This window comes from Bos indicus x Bos taurus, chromosome 11 (assembly GCF_003369695.1).
Source record: "Bos indicus x Bos taurus breed Angus x Brahman F1 hybrid chromosome 11, Bos_hybrid_MaternalHap_v2.0, whole genome shotgun sequence".
Taxonomy (NCBI): domain Eukaryota; kingdom Metazoa; phylum Chordata; class Mammalia; order Artiodactyla; family Bovidae; genus Bos; species Bos indicus x Bos taurus.
This window is the reverse complement of record NC_040086.1, coordinates 67,495,256-67,516,031: the sequence shown is the minus strand read 5'-3', so window position 1 is coordinate 67,516,031 and position 20,776 is coordinate 67,495,256. Positions and strand designations below refer to the sequence as shown.

Below are 20,776 nucleotides of genomic sequence, written 5' to 3'. Positions count from 1 at the left end.
TGTTAGATGGCAACAAGTCATACGGTGGTGTGGGGCTTGGTCATAAGGTTTTGAATCCTAAAGAATACTTCCCAGTTTCCTAGATTCACCACCCTCTCTACTCTTTCCTCTGTCATAATACACAGCCTCAGAGTGTTTTTATAAAAATGTGAGAGAGGCAATAATTTGTAAAATGAGGGATATCAAAACCAGACCTTGATACACTTGGGAGGCGTCTAGGCTGTGGTTTAGAGGCTGTCAGCCTCCTGTAGCCTTTCTTTTAATTTCTCTTATAATTTCTCGTCAATTTCTCCATTTACAGTGACCAGAAATGACCGGTAACAGCTTAAAATTTATCTTCTAGGAGTCTGTACACTTTTATTTATGGCTGTGCTGCATCTTCACTGCTTTGTGCAGGCTTTTTCTCTAGTTGTGGCGAGTGGGCCCTACTCTCTGGTTGAAGTGCGTGGGCTTCTCGTGGCAGTTGCTTCTCTTGTCGCAGAGCATGGGCTGTAGGCGTGTAGGCTTCAATAGTTGCAGCACGAGGGCTCAGTAGTTGCAGGACACAGGCTTAGCTGAAGCATGTGGGATCTTAGTTCCCTGATAGGGATTGAACCATGTCCCCCACATTAGTGGGCACATTCTTAACCATTGGACCACCAGGCAAATCCTGAGTCTGTGCACTTTAAAGCAGTTGAAGCCTTAGTTAAACCAGAAGGATGAATCTCTGTATGTAAAGATCTGGGTCCTAGTCCTAGCTAATTCTGTGACTTATTTGCTAGAAGATCTTAGGCAAGTGGCTTCACGTTTCTGAAGCTGTTTCCTCATCTGCAAATGAGAAGGCTAATTGGATAAGATCTGAAGTTCTTTCCAGTGTTAACATATCTTTTATAACTTAACCATTGTTCATGAGACCATGTCTGTGAAAACCCCTTCTCTGGTAATGAAGCTAGGCAGACCCTTTGTGCAGCATGGGGAGGAAAGTTTGAAGTCAAGTCCAGCCTCTGCCATGTCCCATCTGTGACTTGGACAGGTCACACATTCTCAAGGTCTCTGATGTCCATTCTCAACTGCATGGATATTCCCAAACTCCAGGGGGTTTTGTGAATAATGAATGAGAATGTTTGGCATTGAACTCTGCAAATGCAGGCGACAACCTTTGTTACAATAGCACTGAGTAATGGACTGCCCACTCTCAGCAAGAGTGCTGGTAGTGAAAGAAGCTGTTTCTGCACAGGCTGTGGCCTGGACTCTCACTCCGTGTTTTGTGCCTAGTTTTAACTCTGATCCCTGCTTCTCCTTCCCTAGTTCCCATATTTGAATATTCTTAAGTAGCAGTGACCATACAGGTTATCTATGTGAGCAGCCTGTTACTTTGAGGTTTGGTCAATAAAGCCTTCTTAAACATGGCCATTTAACCCACCCCCACCCCATTATATATCACCATAAACACACATATGCACGCATGCACACACATATTCTTTTACCCTCTCATGTTTTTTGCTAATGGCTAATAAAAAATTAGATTCTTGTTGAAGGACCTGCCTTTCTGCCATCGATCCTCTGTTCTCCCCACCTCTCCAATGAAGCCAAAAGGCAGAGATGTGACAGAGGACGAGAGGGAACCGGGAACTGGGGATCAGAAATTAAGAATCTACCTTCCCTGCCTTCAAGGGCTGTAAGAGAAGTGAAAGCAGAGTGTTCCAGAAAGTTGCTACTGTGACAGAGAGTGTGGGGAAAGGCTTAGAGATGATGTCTGAGTGACTAATACGAAAAGGTTGGGGGGTAGCTGTCTGCATTTTACAGGTAAGGAGATCCATTTCAGGAACAGCCCCAGAGTCACGCCCACTCACTGGACAGGCCAAGACAAACAGGCCTCCGGTGAAAGACAAGCAAGACATGTGGGCTCTTTCCCTTTTGTCCAGGACTTCATAAGATTGCAAATGTCTGAGTGCTAGAAGTGAAAAAAGCAGATCATCACTTTTTTTTTTTTTTAACGTGAAAGGTCCTTGTTAGGGGGGAATAAAACCAAAGCCAGTGCTCAGAATAATGAAAAATTAGATTTGGGGGGAAAACCATCTTACTTTTGCCAGTATGCAGAAAATTGCCCAAGAAACTTTAAACATCTTTTCTCACCATGTCATCTGTAGTTCGAGTAATGCTGATGTTATTATGTTCGTGTACTTGGTTAGAACCCTGAGTTTCGTTCTCTGCTGCTCAGAGGCTGCTTTCTTCTTTCCTTCCTTCCTTCAATATAAATTAGGTATCAATGAGAAATGTCGCTTACTGGTATTTAATTCCAATATATCCGCATATTATACTTTCCAAAAATGGTAAATTGGTTTCACCTATAAAAATGGCTTTTTCTGCAGTGTTAATTGTACCAAAGCAAGTTATCTTGCCTAGACACTAAAATCCATTATTTTGTTTCACCTGTGCAGTTACAGATCATCTCAATTACAGGTCACCTAAAATCTGGCTTCTGTCCCTCAGTGAATATCTGTTTCATCTTTGCTTATCTCTATTCCTAATAGCCTAGAAGAATACAGATTAAGATATTATATATACACAGTTGTCACTGCTTTTTCTTAGATGTCTTAGTTTTATTTTAATGGCACTTTATTTCTGAGGTAGAAAAGACATTGTTGACAGGCCTTTACTTAGGCAAGTAATAGAATTTGTGTGGTCTCACTCAGTCTCTGTAAGTTAAAGGAAGTATGAGCTCTTAATTCCTTTCTTTCTCTAAGAGTCTGTGATTCATTATTTTGTGTCAAGTTAATGCTCTACTTTTAAAAGGTAGAGAGTTGTTGAAAGAGTTGTCTATAAAGACTTGTCTTGGAAGGAAACAGTGTGCATGTTATCACACATTAAGTTATCAGGTGTGACAAATCTGGTGGCTTCTAATGTCCTTTTGTTCTTTAGCCAAAAGACATCAGAAGTAATCCACCTGCAGGCTTAAGTGAATTTTATAAGATTTGACAGTTTAATAATGAGTACTGGGAGTGTCACAAGCTGTAAGTTGGCGGACAGTAAATGATTGTTGAAGTTAAACCTAGGTGTGGTTTCATTGCTTCTCTTGGTGAGCTATAAACCATTTCTAAGTGCAAGTTCAAAAAAAGGGGAGAGATTCAAAACTAAGCTCAGAAAGAGATACAAACACACAAAAACTCATATGTGTATGTTTATGGCAGCTTTAGTAGTAATAGTTGTTAGTCGCTCAGTCGTGTCTGACTCTTTATGACCCCACAGACTGTAGCCCGCCAGGCTCCTCTGTCCATGGGATTCTCCAGGCAAGAATACTGGAGTGGATTGCCATTCCCTTCTCCAGGGGATCTTCCTGACCCAGGGATCAAATCCGAGTCTCCTGCACTGAAGGCAGATTCTTTACTGTTTGAGCTATAGGGATCCCTATGGCAGCTTTATTTTTAATAACTAAAAGCTGGAAATAACCGAAAGTCCATCAGCTGATGAATGAATCAACAAAATGAAGTGCATTCATACAGTGACACTCAGCAGTAAAACAAACAGCTGATATGTACCACAACATGGAGGAATCTCAATTGCATCATGCTAAATGAAGGACATCAGAAAAGAAGCAAAGCTACAAGGACGGAATGCAGATCAGTTGTTGCCAGGGCCTGGGGCTCAGAGGAAGGCATTGACCAGAGAGGGGCACACAGGTCCTTTTTGGTGTGATGGAAACCTTCTGCTTCATTATTTCAGTGGTGCTTGTGTGTACGTTTGTCAAAATTCATCAAATTGTACTCTTAAAATTGGTAACTTGTATTCTTATTCAGTGTAAATTATACTGCAAATTTAAAAACAAACAAATTTAAGGCAGCATCTTGAATGCCTTACAAAGTGACTAGTTCATTTGGGGAAATAATCATTTTTAAACTTTGAGAGCATGGTTTTAACAAGATACTAGCAGTTATTTGTTTTTACGCTGAACCTGTATAAAATTTTGATCCCTCAAATGTTTGCATAGGATATGGTAAATGATTGGCTTACTTGAATATCTCATTGCATTTTTGCTTTCTCTTTACTTCTCTGCCCAACCTAGAAAAACTAATTGAGGGACTCAAATCTCCTGACACTTCTCTTCTGCTCCCTGACCTCTTGCCTATGACAGATCCTTTTGGTAGCACTTCTGATGCTGTAATTGGTAAAGTCATTCTCTTTGTGTCTTCTGTTGTGCATGAGATGTGTGTCTGTTTCAAGAATGGCAACCCACTGGTTACCAGTTCCCTACTGAATAACCCTGCAGAGGAGTAGAAATGCTAAAAAGCCTCCTGGTGTTGAAGCATTGCCTTCTGCTGAACCAGAAGCCAGGGTTAGTTGATTTCCCTTGTTATCACTCCAAAGGAGTGTTTTCTCTGCCTCCCTGCAGCAGAAGGGAGTGCTATTATTTATGCCTTTCTTGAAACACTGAGATTTCTAGAGTGAATTTCTTATGAATGAAGGGGAATGTGGGAAAATTGACATTTCATTGCAAAAGCTTTTTGAGGTGGTCTTTGCCTGTAGCAGATTCTTCTTTAGAAGGCCTCCATATGTGCCAAGTGTCAATAACTGAGAAAACATTTGCCCCCTGGTGAAGCACCAGGAGTAGAATCTTGATCTGGTGGCTTGATCTGCTTGCTTTTACATTCTCTTGTGCTCCAACCACAAGGCAGGCAAAACCCATAAAATATCTGGAGTCCCTGTACTATGGGGCACGAAGTCCCAGAACTCAGAAATGCCATGACCCTTCAGAGAGATGCGCCTCCAGCTGGGGGATGTCGCATGGTAAAGAGTACCTCCAGCTACATCATGGCATGGGACTCAGGATGGACCAGTTGCCTTTGCAAGACACAGAACGTGTTTGCCCTAAGTTTATCCCTTAAGAAAAGCACAATTCCCGGAAGACATTAACATGCCTTCAGCCTATGTCTTCTGACATGTAAGAGATCTGCTGGGGTGGCTCCCGTTCTGCATTTATTTATGAAAACTGAGAATCACCAAAATTAGACACAATGGTTAACCACAGTAGTGCCTGCTTGGTCAGGGAAGCCCAGACACTCAAATCAAGAAAAAGAAAGAATCTTAACATGCTTTCCATCTTGCCCGAGATGGGCATTTTAGAGAAGTGCAGAAGAAAGCCTTTGCAGAATCATCCCAAGAACCTTCTGATTCCCTTTTCCTCACCCTTTCCTCTCCTCTCTTAATGCTCTGTCACAAAAGAAAAAGCTGATGTTGCTGTTGAGAGTCTGATACCAGGACTGGAGCCCCCGGTGCCTCAGCGCCTTCCATCTCAGACGGAATCTGTGACCTCGAACCGCACAGGTCAGTCAGGAGTCTCTACAGCTGCAGGGACTGGTCAGTGCCAGCAGCGCTGAGTCAGATGTTCCGCCTGCAGCCAGTGGTCCTGGGCTTATTTATTTCTCAGCCTGGTTAGCTCCTCCCACAATGATGCTCTGCATCATTATAGCTCCAGCTTCTAGATGTTGAGGGATGTGTTTCCTTAGTAAAGAGTGGAGCACTTTTTGAGGCCGTGTTCTCTATAGAGTGATTCCTGAGCTTTTTTTGGTTTCAGTCTTAAGAATTTTTTCACTGGTTCAGGTTCCCTCTAGTTTCTTAATGAAAGAACTGTGCTGTAAGGATACCCTTAACTCCTCCAGGGTACTGAGCAGTCTTTCTCTCAACAGTATCTGTCATGTCCATGGGAACTCATGCTATGTATGTTAACATTCTGTTCCCAGCCCAGAGTTTGATCATATCTAGATGATTTGTTATTAAATTTTAGGCAAAATCGAAATCTTCCCTAGTTTTGTCATTGCTTTTAACCCAATTTCAAAGTTCACTCTTAGTAGAATTCCTTAACTACAGTTCCTTAAATAGAGATTTGCTAACCTTCATTTTGTCGAGTCCATAATTACCTTGATAAAAGTGTCCACTATGCCAACTTGGAATAGAAACAATTAGAAGTCTGGGAAATATGAGAATAAACTCAACCAGGTTAAAAAAGAATTAAGATAGGAGACAATATAGTTCTTTTTCTTGTGCTTACTTGGCTGTTTTCTCCTAGAAAACTTTTGCAGAAAACAATTCATATGTTGAAATACTTGGAACTCTGAATTTTATCTTTCCTCTGTTCCTTAACTAAAAGCAAAGTCATGTGCTCAGAGGACCAATTCAAATTTAAAGAGTACTAATAAGAGACAAGATAATTCTGTTTTGAATGGGCATCGGGTTGAGTTCTAGAAGGTGCTGTCTAATCATGTCATATTCTGCTAATAATAAGCCAGGGATAACCCACTTCTTGTCAGCTTGGATACCTCATCCTGTAATAAATGTTTTCAGTGAACTTTTAGGGAAGATTTAAGTGAAACTCTAGCTGCAGAGTCCTTTTTCCCAAACAGCATTTGCTGAGAACTGAGTTGCCCAAGTTTTATTGGCATCCAAACCATTTACTTGCTTAACTAGTAACCTCCAAGCAAGAAATTCTTCCATATTTATATATTACTGTTAAGAGTTTAGAAATACATGTTTCTGTAGATGAAAATCCAGAGTGCTTAACGTGTTTCTTTTGGTTTTCTTCCTCCCGCCTTGGCTCATATGTATAATATAAATGCAATAACTCAAAAGCTAAGACCTAACCTGTGATATTGTTGTGTGTGCCATTTAATGCCGTCACTGACCTGGGATGCTGTTAATCTGGACTCAGATTCTCTCACCGGGGAAGATTCCCTGATTGATTGCTCTCTGCTTTCTAACCCCACTACTGACCTCCTGGAAGAGTTTGCCCCCATAGCCATCTCTGCTCCGGCCCATAAAGGTAAACACTTTCCTCTTCTCGAGCCCACATGTATCCTTAGAGGAGAAGAGAATTTCCCTTAACAAAAGTCTTTGCTAGTGAAGTTTTCTAACCACCTCCTTGAGTGGAAAACTCGAGTTTGTACTCTTAGCCCCTGTGTTAAAGTTCCTTTCACTAAGAATATTTAATCAGGCTGGGATGGCAGATTGTGGAGGTGTGGCTTTCTCACAGTCACCTCTAATGCAGATATCCCATGCTTTCTCGTAAAGACACAGCTGCATGCCTTTGTAGTCAGCTCAGGGAGATGACTGACTGTCCACAAACTGGCTCTGATTAGATACTGGGTGGCCTTAGAACTTAAAACTGTTTCATTAATCAGATTTTAAGTTTTTTTGGTAATGATTACTATAATAAAGAAAAAAGCACTGTTCCTCAAAAGTGAGTCCTCAAAGATTGAACTCAGAAAAGGTTTGAATTTTAGTTAACCTTGTAGTCATGATTAATTACTATATTTCTCTTTCTAGTCTACTATTTTTATTTCTTTGCCTTGTGTTAATACTGGTTTGAACTTCTGCTGGACAGAAAAATAGCTTGAATTGAGTTCTGTTCATTGAGTGGTTTGTGAGAGTGGCAGACACAGAACATGGGCATCCAGTAAACTTTCTGGGCTCAGACGGTGAAAGTGGTTTTCTAGAAGGAGCAAATACATATAAAAGGAACAGCTGTTAAGTCCTTTCTGAGGGAAATGTAGGAAGGAAGCCTCCCTGATATGACTGAAAAATAGTTAGCCTTTAGTTTGCAATGGTAATAGCTGAGTTTTTGTTTTTATCCTTGATAGCATTAAAATGACTGTGTTTTTATAGAACGTGTAGTGACAAGTTTCCTATTTAGCCAATTATGTCTGACAGGAGTGTGTCAGCTGTGATGCATAATTACAGAGAAGCATCACTTGCAAAACTGGTGCTCAGCTAGCACTTGCTTGTAGAATGGAGAAGAATTTCTAGCAAACTTCTGCCTTAAATCTCAGTGCATACAGTCTTGTGGCCCAGTATTCCTGGGGCATCAGAGTTTGAAAGTCTGTTTTCCCAATCACAGGGCAGTGTGGCCTTTCAGAAGTATGTTGTTTTGTTTTGTCTGTGTATGGCAGGCTATGGTACATAGAATCGCAAAGAGTCGGACACAACTGAAGTGACTTAGCACTAGCACGTACAGTGGTTACTTCTTAAAGGGCAACTAATTATCTCCCTGCTACTCAAAACTCTGGTTTTGAGTTTTTCTAACGTTGTTAGTCCAGCCTCTGTTAGCTCAATGAAGAAGGTAAATGACTAACTCCCATGCCTTTATGAATTACTGATGTTGAAGAGATCTCTCACAATAACTATATTTAATGACCATGTAAAGGTAGGGAGAACTCTTCCTGTAACCCTTCTCCCTTCTCATTTATAAAAGTCTTAACACGGCTAGCTCTAAAGCATTTTTTTTCTATTTCCTCAAGTTTTCCAGCTTTACTACTTTTATTTCAACGCAGGAGAATAAGCATTTTCATCTTTAAAAGCAACAGTGCCTGTGCAGTTGCTCTGATGTGTTCTCTCATTTGCTGACCTCTGCCTCTGTTGTTTCTGCGTGTGTACTTGCGTTCTGTGTTAAGCTGCGGAAGATAGTAATCTCATCTCAGGTTTTGATGTCCCTGAGGGCTCGGACAAGGTGGCAGAAGATGAGTTTGACCCTATTCCTGTATTGATAACCAAAAACCCACAAGGTAAGAAAGAGAGGCTGGGGAAAAGAAAAGAGCTTGATATCAGCTCTCTTCAAAATAGTAATGTACCTAATGTAGAAAGGGGGGGAAGCATTAACATTTAATGAAGAAATTGGGGGTAATAACAATCCTTGTGGGCTGGACCAGTATAGATAGAGGGAGGTACACATAGAGATACCAGTATAGGTATCTTAAAGCATGACTGTGGTATTTATTTAGAGAGAAGGAAAGGATCTAATAGTTTGACTAAAAGCTGGTTTTTACAAAGTATCAAGCTAAAAATAGTGATCTTCAGTAAATGGAAACCTGAAGATCTATATCAAAAAATGAACTGAACATTTTTTATCATAATTAGAACAATCTGTGATAAATACTCTTTCCAAAGAGATTAATAATGGTACTTTGACACCATTTTGCATCTTTTAGACATTTGTGGAGTATCCTTTTTTTCCTCTTTGTTATTTGAACATGCCATAAAGCACTGAATTGCCATAAGACCATCTATGTATTCTTAAAGCATGTTTTTATTGCAGTAGTCTTAATAACTGCTTCCTCCCCAAATCAAAAATTACTGATTTTACTTTATCAGGGAAGTGAGTTGATATTATCTGGAAATTATGTACAGCCAGCAGTTCTCAGGCAAAATAGATACTCATTTGAAAATAGCATGCTCTTTGCAAGATCTCCTGCCTACAGTGTGGTGTGCACACAGTGCCCGAACTTTTGGTGGGAGGTGGTGGACAACTAAGTTATATGTTTAAGAATTAACATGTAAGAGTTTTCAAAATGTAAATTGTTGCTTCTCCAGGATTTTTTTGTTTTGATTTGTTTTTTTTTTCCTTTGCTTATTCTGCACATCTAAACCTTAACCCTCTGTGTTTTGTACTGAATTCCTATCTCTCCACTTCCAGGTGGGCACTCTAGAAACAGCAGTGGGAGCTCTGAGTCCAGTCTTCCCAACCTAGCCAGGTCTTTGCTGCTGGTGGATCAGCTCATAGACCTGTAGCCGTGACCCAGTAGCAGATGCAGTTCTGTAACCTTCATACCGTAATATACATTTTCATTACGGAGTTATAAGAAAATGATTTTTTTTTAATCTGCAAATAAGGGGCCCTCTAGCCCTGATCTTCTATCCCTTGCCTTCTCCCATAGAAATGATAAGGAAAGAAAATCACTTTGGCCCTCCAGATACTCGTTGGCCAGTTCCTCCCTGTTAGTTTGCTGTGTTTTCTCATTACCCGTCTTCAATAGCATTATCTTACATCAAGCGCTAGATGCCATGAGCTTCACCTCCGCTGGAGTCGACTCCACCACAAGCTTAACTGTAACTGAAACTAGTGAATTGACACCTTTGTCTCATTCTTGCTAGGAATGGCCTCCCAAATCGATCCTCCCAACCCCATCTCCTCTGGCCAGATGCTGATGAATGTGTTTCTCTGTTTTTGCTTTTCTATCCTGCTGCATTATCCTGAGGACATGGCTTCTTCAGTTGGTCTTGACTCTAGGCAGTAACCTAGAGATGGGTGTGTGGTTTAAGAGAGGGTAAAACTGACTGATGGTTTATGTCCGGAAAGAGAAATTGAGCCCAGCTCTAGCCAACCAACTCTGACCTTGTTTGATCATAGACTTAGCCAAGAGATTTTACACCCCATGCAACCTGCCCAGCATCCTTCCAGCATTCTGGCTTCCATTGAACCGTGATTTCTCAGATCTGGAGACGTGACCGCAAGTACTTGAGATCCTTGGATAAAATGTGTACATTATATAAATTCCAAGTATTGCCATTCCTTTTAGTGTTTAACTATCCCAAGCCGGGATCTCAGAATTAGACCAAAACAAGACAATATGGTAATATGATACCTTTTATTAGAAGACTTTTCACTGGGGGGTGGATGAGGGAAGGGAAGGAATTGTAGCAGAAACAGATGTATTTTTCTTGTGATTTTTATTTTGAATCAAATATTGTAAATTGTGTATAAATGAAGACACTGAATAGTTCTGTTTCCACTTGGCGTTTCAAGTCCGATATCAGGTGTCTGTACAGGGTTTTGATCTCTTTCCCTTGTATAACTAACTACACGGCAGCCCTACAGTGTAACATATGGAATCATTTTGAATAGACTTGTGTGTTGCTATAAGCTTTCAGCGGGTCCTCTGTCTTTGTAGAATAAGCATGTTGTTTATTTTCAGATAATCAGAAATAAGTATGCAGACACACCAGGCACAATTTGACTCTGGCTACTTACCTTTCTTTCTCTGATGTTTGAACTGAAGGATACAGCCAGTGAAATATGTTCAGTTGGTTTTCCTTGGCTTCTTAGATTAAAAAACAAAGCAGTTTCTCACTAACCTTAGAATATTGTTCATAAAATAAATAAAGGCCCCTGCACTGATGTGACAACATGCCTCATGGTCACCCTCTGTACATGTCCTTCCTCACTAAAGTATATTTTTTTCCTTACATGCAAAGCAGTTATATCAAATCATCCTTTGATAAGAGGTGGGCACAGAGAGCCCCATTTGGTTCTCTTCCTAGAGTGCCATTTCCACAGTCAAAAGGGAACCTCTTAGCTGATCAGATTGTACCAATAAAATTCCAGGTCCATTTGCTTGTTTCCCTGTCTAGTACTCTTGTTTCTGCTTCCTCATGTTTGCACTTTAAGGGGAAAAAAGAAAGCTGAACAGCAACAACAGCCTGCAACACACTGTACTTTAGAGGTCAAGCTTTGACCCCAGAGGTCAAGCTTCAAAAGCCTTTGAAAGGCAGCAGAGGAAAAGTCAGAACTTTTCAGTTTTCCTTCTGACTTTAAGTACATCCGTGCCAGCTGAAACTAGATGCATGACGTACAGGCCTCTGTTAGGATAACGAATCATTCCCAGAATTGAGGGAGGTACAACCTTCCTACTGAGAGGTAAAAAAGATATGCTTGAAAAGCTCTCCTTGACTGGACAGTGAAAATGGGACTTGGTTTGCCCTTTTATGGACAGGATTATTACTGAAGATCAAAATGGTGTACTTTTTCCCAGACATAGAAAGAATATGTAAACTAATGAAGGAGATAGTTTATTTTTAAATAAGAATAATGTTTTATGCCTGTGTTTTCCAATCTGATTTTTTTCCATACATACATGTTAGAAATACAGTGAAATATCTAGCTTCCTAATGTAATTGAAGCCATGAAGAGTACAGTCTAGAAATTAGCTGTCTCTCAATTTGTCCTTTTCATGTATTACCCATAATTACATTGAGATATATTATCTAGTCATCTGGCTCAGTAAAGCTTAGTAGAGAATGTTAATAAAAATGAACAGACTAGAAACCAGAGAGACTGGGTGGAGGAAGGAAGCCTGAGGGGGATAATGACATGAAATTATCTTGAGTTTGTTCTTTAGGAGTAAGTCTTCAAAGGATAGATCTATTTTTCTGTTAAAGAAAACATGTGAGTGACTCAATAAATGGTGCCTCCTTTCGTTTATAGCACCATCCCTGAGCTAAAAGGGTTTATTTGAGATGAGCATAGTATGCTAATAATTGATAGAATTTTGAAACTGTAGACTGAGCTACAAGAGGGACCTTAGAGATTATTCTAGTTCATCCACTTCATTTCATAGATGTGGGTGGTGGGAGAAGAGATCCGGGCAGGAGAGGCCCCCTGGGAGCTCCTCCTGACCTTTGCCAGTCCCTGGCCAAGTGGCCTTCAGCAGGAGCTTCACTTCTTAGAACTGCTCCTTACCACAGTGATGACTTTGAACCAGATGGTTTTTAAGATTATAGAATTCTAGGGTTCTCAGTGTTTATTTTGATGCTTTAGGAGGACTATGAAGGATTTAGATAATCCTGATGTCCTTCAGTTATCTTCCGTAGCTCTTACTATTACTATAGTAGTATTTATATTTTAGAGAATTACAATAGGCTTTCGCTAACCTGGGTTTCTTCTTGGTTACCTGAAGAGACCCCTAAGTCATCACAGAATGTTGGACAGATTTTCCTTTTTTTAATATTACACACATGCATCTACCTATTCCAACAGCGTCAGATTTCAATTATTGTAAACTGTGTAATGAAGGATCTGCTCTTTTAAAATGGGCAAGTACTGTAAGCATATATTCCAACTGTGCAAAATAGTAACTAAACCAGAAAATATCACAAATTGGATTTTTCTTTTCCCCTTTACAGCATTCAGATAACTAGATCACCAAATTCAAGTCCCAGTGAAAACACAGGCCTCAGAGGAGATAAGGTTTAAATGGACACTTGTGAATATGATTATAGTTAGTGATTTCTTTAGCAGACATATCAAAATTGTGACATCTAATTGAGTGTTCCCTTCAAAGGCATCTAGTTTTACTTGGGAAAATAATACTTATTTTAATGATGCTGCCACCATTTATGTTAAATGTATAAGAAAATCAGTTGTGTTATTATCTAATTAGTATCTCTTTCAGCATCTGAACCTATGCTCTTACCCTTTTTTCACCAGTCTTGGTTCTAAGTAACATTTGATGTTTCCAAAAAAGCAAAACCACTCCCCTACACTGAAGAGTGGTTACAATGGAAGATAGTCAGAAGAATAATCCACTGAAAATTCCCAGAGAAGACCTTATAATGGACTGTGACAACAATCAGTCTTAATTTCTTTAATATTCTGAATAAAGGAACTTGTGTGATTTTGCCTGTCTTTAGTATGGCTTAGAAAATTGAAAAATACGGGTTTTATAATACCTCTGAAAGAGATTGTCAGTTTGTTTAATGTCATTGGATACCGGACTTGCCTCTTCCCAAGTGAGAATTATGGAATTTGGATTGCTAATAATTATAGGGGAACAAACCCAGAAAAGAACTTGTTTTTCTCAAGATGAACTATTGAGTGTTGTTTCTGATCTTTTTGGGGAGCTCCCCTGACAAATGATTCAAACCAACACAGCTTTCTCCCCAGGTCGGGAACAGTTCTGCCTTCAGCAGTGCTGGGGGAAGGAGGGGACTTTTGGGGTTGACCTCAGCCCAGCGGTATGGAAGCCTATGAAGTCAGCTGACAAGATACACCCTGTAGATAACTTGGGCCAAAACGAAGTCTCCCATGCTGATGTTTAGCTGTAGTTCCAGGAGTCTAACTTTCTCAGTCTATAAGATTCAGAATTCTGTAGCCATGCACTTAAAGTTTGGAGATAAAATGACAGGATTGCCCCCAAAGTATTGAATTCAGCTAGTCAGAGGCTGCCGGATAAAGAAATTGTTAGATGGATATTTAACATGGTACCTTTACTGAAACACTCCAGATATTACAAAGCTATCTTTTACTCCTCTCAAGAGACTGTAGTTTTACCAACACAAAGTTAGCCTTTTCCTTTTCCCCACTAGTAATGCTCCTGGAGCTGGATGTGCTTGGATTTCTTGAGTCAGAATGAATCCCAGATGGCCTCCATTTCAAGGAACTGTAACATGATACTATTTTGTTTCTCTTGGGTTTCCTTTCATGATGATCAGGGAGAGAGGTTCTGGGTCAGAGCTGATCTATGCAGAATTATGAAGTGGTGGTGTTGCTAGAATGGAAGGTGTCTCCTTGGTTCCCACTCTGATGTAGTGGCCTCAGTTCACTCTTTCCCTGGGAGTCTCTTCTGCCCTGTTGCACACCCCCCTCATCAAGTATATGTGTATTTACCATAGACCTTTTTCCTGTCCTCCCCAAGAAGACAAAGCAAACAGAGGTACATGAAGCTATCTTATACAGTAAAAAATGTGAAATTTGAACATTGCTACGCAAGTATTGTATAAAAAAAAAAGTCTGTAAACAAATTTCTTATGTAAACATACAGAAAAATAAAGACTTTTATCTGTTCAACGGGGAGCATGATGTTCAGAGCTATAAATAACCTACAATAGCTGCTCTTTTCTTGATCTGAAAAGCCACTTTTACAGAAAGGATTTAAACACATTGTTGAGTGACAATAAGCACCTGTGCACGAGTGCTGTGCAAACACATCTGAGAGACGTGCCGAGGACGTTTTAATGAGTCCTGCCTACCCTGGCTTCACCTGTGGTCATGGAGATGAAAACCCCTGTGAGCCTGCATTTGATACGACCAGACGTGGAGTTGTTAAAGGGAGCACACATTTGCAGCTGCCCTCCTTGAATTTAATCATTGATGTACCCAGGCCAATTTAATTAAACATTTTGTCTTGGCAACAGCAGTTTTATGCCCAAGGAGAAATCTCTCTCATTTAATTGCCCCATTGGCTTGAGAGACACAGCATCGCTAGCCAGTGTTAGCTCCCAGGCATGGGTTTTAGTGCAACGACACAGCATATGGTAGAACCAAATGCTTGATCTTATTGTCTAAGCAAAAGGTCATGGAAATTATGCATTTGAAGCACATCTCCTGATTCCCTGATTCAACTCTGAAAGAGTGTGGATTTCATTTGGTGCTGCATTTCTGAAGTTCTTGGGAAGGGATGTATTTTGCTTTCTATTTGCTAATTAACTGAGAAGGTTTTCCGATACTCCCAAGTCTTAATTTCCAGTTTGGGGCAAGAAGTATGTCTCTGATGCTTCTTCTAATTGTTATTTCACTTTATAGTATGGGAGAAAGTGAAATTCTGGTCACCTATGATATATGGCACTCAGGAAGATCCAGCCTGAAATTTCAGTCTTCAGATTTCGATTTTTCTTTTTTAAGGGAACATTGGCCTTCACTGTGTCCATCAGATAAAATTTCCAGGGGTAACCTATTCTAAGTCATTCAGCACTTTGAGTTGCTTGGGAAATTAAGGGGGGATTGGTGAGAGTCTTTGCAAAATCATCAGATACTTGTGAGTATGTCTTTCCTTCAAAGCATATAAGCTCTTTACTGAAATTGATGTAGTTTGGAGCCTCAAAATAGAATAAAATGGAGTTATCCCTAGTGGAAGCGTTGGAACAGTGTGCTTGACCTTACCTCTCACATAGTCCCTACATCAAAGCAAGAAAAAGAAGTGTGTTTTGACTTCTTGCTTAATTTAATGTGCTAAACCAAAAAAGAGAGAGAGAGACATGACTTAATTTGAGAGAATTAGAACAAAATTTCCTCACCTTAAACTTCATGATAAGGAAGATCCTTATGCTTGATAAGGGAGACCCTGACTCTGTGAGGTCAGGTCCTGGGGTTTAGCGCAGCCACCCCGCCCCATCACCCCACACCCCAAGAACAACTGGCTAGCTTTTTGAGTTTTATGATCACAGGATGTCTGCTATGCATAGCCATTGGTTCGAAAAGGAAATGGGCCAAGACACTGAGGTTAAGTTAGTGTAAATCTTTCATCGCTCACAGGCAGACGGCTTCCAACATGTTTTTCCAACAGTACAAGGCTATCTTCACATATAAGGACTATTCACCCTGAAAACATATGTTTTCCCTTCCTACAATAATACATTCATATTAAGGGGAAAAAAAAATGAAACCCTCTAACCGCCAACAAGATTTAATGTCTGTCTTCTGTTTACAGTTATTTAGAATTCCTCCTTCTCTTGACTGCTTTGTTTCTTGGGCTGCCACTACCAAAATTCCCTGCGGGGATGTGGATGTCTGCGCACCCTATACCCACCGCTTGTCTCTGGTCTCCAGAATGCCGGGCTTGGAGAGTTGCAAAGGGCAGTTGCTCTGAGCCTTGGTCATACTGCACCTCCTCTAAAAAGAATGGAAAGGTTAACAGATTGGGCCTTTTCAGGAGAATCCTTTAAATGTACTTTTCCAATCCTATAGAGCAGATTTATGCTCAGAGATCAAATAGGTCTGGTCTTGTTTTGAAGAACTGGATACTAGTTCTCCCATCAAACTTAATGTTATAGTATTTTTGTGACTATGTACATTTTTAAAAAGTTGTTGCAAACTTTAGGTATGATTTTCCTATTATTCACTATGAAAGTCATAGGAATATGCTCGGAGTTGGCAGATTTACAGTCGACCAAGAACTCACTTTTTAACATAAATAGTTTATATGGGCTAGGAATGCCCTTCCAGCCTCTCCAACTCTGGATATGGGCACCCCTACTTGGTACCTTCCAGCTCTCAAAATGTCATCTAATTCTGCAGGCATCCAAGACGCTCACGTTCTATAGGTAACTGCTTTTTGGAGGTCTGTGCTTACAGTTGGAGAAGGCGATGGCACCCCATTCCAGTACTGTTGCCCGGAAAATCCCATGGACGGAGGAGCCTGGTGGGCTGCAGTCCATGGGGTCGCTAAGAGTCAGGCACGACTGAGCGACTTCCCTTTCACTTTGCACTTTCATGCATTGGAGAAGGAAATGGCAACCCACTCCAGTGTTCTTGCCTGGAGAATCCCAGGGACGGGGGAGCCTGGTGGGCTGCCGTCTATGGGGTTGCACAGAGTCGGACACGACTGAAGCAACTTGGCAGTGCTTACAATTTGATTTGACTGCATTCCATTAAAATTTCCCCCAAACACTAGCTCCAGTCAAATTAGTGCTCATTTTCATTGTTGGTCCATATGGTGGCCAGAGTTGATCATTGGCTTGACTAAATGTGTCAGTTCTTTCCTAAGAGATATGTTGCTCTCCCACAGAACTGCATCAGCACTTAGGGTTGTTTTCGGAGATGAGAAGCCATGCCTTAGTTTTGAGAACTAAAAACTTCGTACAACTGATACTATGTTAGAAAGTGGTTCAAGGAGTTTGGAAGGGGTGGTTCCTACCACTTTGCTTAGCAGATCTAAATTTGGAAAACTTCCCTGCCCTACTGCATTTTGAATTTCCTCCCAGATACCATCATCTGGGGATCACTGTGACAGATCTAATATCAGTATGCTTGCTTGAGAGGTCAGAGTTATGTCCCTCCACATATATTTCAAGGGAGAAGGTATTCCATTTATTTCCTGTTCCCTGACTAACGCTTTCCTATCAGCGGGTAGGTGCACATATTAAAGTTACAGTGCAAGGAAACATTTATCCTCTTCAAAAACTATTCAGAAAGTCTTTTGGCACCAGTACAGAGTTTAACTTAAAGAGTTTCTAAATTGGAATTTACCAAATACATTCACAGTTTTAAAAAGAGAAGGGGTGGAGGGGGGCACTTTTGTTTCCAAAAACAATACTTAAGGTCAGAACTGTTTAAAAAGAAGCACTAAAATAAAAAATAAGCACTGCTTAAAAAAATTACAGGATTCAGAGAAACATAGTATTTTTGTACAATATCTCCTAAAATGTTCAGATCACTCTCTACATCACTTTACAATGTAATGTCTCTAACTCGTTTCCCAATAAATTGATTTTGATGCCGCTTCTGCTGTGTTCTGTGTGCTTAATTCAAGCAGAAACTTTAGCAGGGGAAAATTGTTAGCAGATGTTTCTACTAGCTAATGGTTTGCATAGAAGGGGAGAGGGTAATGTGGGGAGAGGATGATTGAATTACTTCTGTACAGAGGTTCTGAATCATCTATAGAATCCAAATCATGGTACCTGTAATTTCTTCCCCTGGTGGGTTGGGAAACCCATGATGACATGATACCTCTGCCCCCAATCACCCTTTTCTCTGGATTCTTCTTGCTTAGTTACATATGCCTTTTTCCTGCCCTCTTGCTAACATGTGCCCAATGACATACTTCTAACCTGCTAATATTTTTGGAAGGTAAGCTCTCTTGCATTCTGATAATTGTCTGTTTGATCTTGAAAGCCAGAGCACCCTGAGGCACCTCTACCTAGATAGAAATCGATTAGCATATTAGCGTTTGCAAATACTTCTGTAATTACCTGTGCATTTTCCTCCTTTTGCTTAAAGAAGCTTATGACAGATACATTTAAGCAGAGGAGATCTTTGCTAACTTGGAAGACTGAAAACAAAATTCCAGGGCAACTCCAGCTGAAGGTGATCTGTTAAATGTGATATTGATTATGTCTCCCTTTTGAAAAGTGCCTTCAGCATTCATATTTGGGGCACTCTTATACTCTTTGAGTAGTGTTTATGATGTCAATCATCAAGTAATTGTGTATTTATCAAGCAGCCATGTTCTGCTGCTTTTTTTGGAGGAGGGAGGTGCAGTTTTCAGTCACAGGCGGTGGGGAGCAGGTGACCACACATCAGATCTGAACTGAGTTTGTCCCCAGACAGTATCTCTGCATCAGCCAGAACTGTCACGGTAGATGTGGAGATGAGGGACTGGGTTTTTCATTCCATCCAGAGCCAGTCAGGTAGAGCAGGTGTCAGTGCCTGGCCCCACGCGTGCAGGAGCATTGCATAGTTAACGCTGAATGTCTGTGTGCCTAACACCTTCATCTCCTTTCCTCCACATTGTTCCTCGTGTTCCGAAATGTGAGACCTTGATTGGTTGTGTTCCAATTTGTGTGCCGTTTCCTTGCCTGACTTTTCTTGTTCTGTTTTTCCTTTTTCCATTTTCAACATCCATTATTTGGTCCCACAATGTTCCTGCCGCGGGTTGACCATTGAGTGTTCCAAAGAGCGTTGAATGGACCAGTGCATTAATTCTGCATTTTGTGCTTTTCTAGGTCTCCAGAGAGAGCCCATTTCCTCTCCTGTAATAACTGTAGAGCACTTTAAAGAATCGACGGGTGTTAAAGGCCTTCCCCTATACCCGGACCCCTCCCGGGTACCTGGCACGAAAACTCAGAACAGTTTGGAATCTGACTACTTGGCCCGAGATGGCCCTTCCAGCAACAGCTCGTTCCACAGCAGCGAAGAGGAGGGGACCGACCTCGAGGGGGACATGCTGGACTGCAGTGGCTCTCGCCCTCTGCTTTTGGAGTCAGAAGAAGAGGATGAGAGCTGCAAGCCTCCGCAGGGGAAGCTAGGAGGAGCTACTCCCTTCACTCAGCCGGAGGTCACTCCTGCGCAGGCCAAGGCCTCACAAGGTGGGAGGAAGAACCAATTCGGAGCCCTCATTCAGCCAATTGCAGATGGACTCGGTGAGCCAGATGTGTTCGCCACTGCCCCCTTCCAGAGCTCAAGGATTCCCGCTGATGACATTTTTGCCAAAGCCCCCTTTGTCTCCAAGGGCAACGTGGCCCCTTCCCAGCCAGAGGAGACTGATGTGTTCTTGAGAGCTCCCTTTACCAAGAAGAAAGGCATGGAGGAGTCAACAGTTGCCCAGAGCCCCGCCCAGGAGCAGTCCGGTCTCCTCAGTCAGACCGATGACATCCCTCTGCTCCCGGGCCTCGATCGAGCCGTGTACCCGTCTGCCCGAGCTCAGTATTCCATGGCTGGCTTTGCCCAGCCGTCTAACCTCCCCTCCCATCCTGTACAAGCAGCAGACCATCTTGACAGCATCTCTTCCAGGGGCTCCTCCCTGGAATCTGGGGCCCATCCTAATGACAGAAACAAAGGACCTCAGCCCCAGAAAGAAGCTGTCTCAGGCCCCGTGGCAGGCAAACCATTCCGCCCCCAGTCTTTATCCAAATATTCCCGTCACTATAGCCCGGAAGATGAGCCGAATCCAGAAGCCCAGCCCATCGCTGCCTACAAAATTGTTTCGCAAACCAATAAGCAGTCGATAGCTGGCTCCGTTTCCATCACATCCCTTGCCTCCAGGACTACGGAGCTGCCAGCTGCTGATCCTTTTGCTTTAGCACCCTTTCCTTCGAAATCAGGCAAACAGAAACCTTAGGAACCATGCCTGAGCCTCAGGCCTCTGTCTCTACCCTACCCTCAATACCCACCACATCACTCCCAGCTGAGCCTTCCTGAGAAGATTATATCAATTATTCTCTTTCAGTTCCATGAGTCAGAGCAGAACTTCTTGAGTCAACAAACTCAGTCAAGGTGATACTTAGTTGAAACTCCTTTAAGTTATGCTCATTGCTTTTGTTTATATTGATTTCTGGACTTTCGGTGAGCGTGTCCATCTTCACCTCCGCCCAGAATTCTGCTTTCTCTTGTGTGCCTAGAAACTGTTTTAATCTCAAACTACTTGTCAGTAAATCCAGAAATAACTTCCCAAAGGGGCCATGCTATTGCTACTTTGATTCCTGTAGTTCCTGTTCTGAGTCATGTCTAATGAGGAATTAAGATGAGTTCCTCCCAGACTTGGTTTCATACTCTTGAAAAGGGTACATTTCAGGAAGGAAACACAAGATAAAAATTCTGCTCATCAAAAGGAAGTGTGATCCCGAAGATACTAATCATTCCTCTAAAACCAGCAACTCTTAGAAAGCTTCTCTGGATCTGAGTCTGTGTAGGCCACCCTGGTCCTCATGCATGAGTGTCAGTGGGTGTGTACCGTGTGTTAGATCCTTTCCTTTGCAGAAA

At 41.5% G+C, this 20,776-nt stretch overlaps 1 protein-coding gene across 19 annotated transcripts in view; it reads left to right on the top strand.

Moving 5' to 3' along the window:
• AAK1 (AP2 associated kinase 1) overlaps positions 1-20,541 on the top strand; it is a 163,730-nt gene extending 143,189 nt beyond the window's left edge. For 8 of the 19 annotated variants that reach the window (XM_027555689.1, XM_027555683.1, XM_027555695.1 and 5 more), the window contains 5 exons: positions 4,043-4,144; positions 5,200-5,301; positions 6,683-6,793; positions 8,421-8,531; positions 19,021-20,541. In XM_027555689.1, coding sequence (XP_027411490.1) covers positions 4,043-4,144; positions 5,200-5,301; positions 6,683-6,793; positions 8,421-8,531; positions 19,021-20,135 — 1,541 coding nt within the window. In that variant the 3' untranslated portion in view covers positions 20,136-20,541. Of the gene's footprint in view, positions 1-4,042; positions 4,145-5,199; positions 5,302-6,682; positions 6,794-8,420; positions 8,532-9,439; positions 17,800-19,020 lie in introns of those variants that run through there. The other 11 variants (XM_027555696.1, XM_027555699.1, XM_027555698.1 and 8 more) reach the window with 6 other exon arrangements.
• The last annotated feature ends 235 nt before the right edge of the window (positions 20,542-20,776 follow it).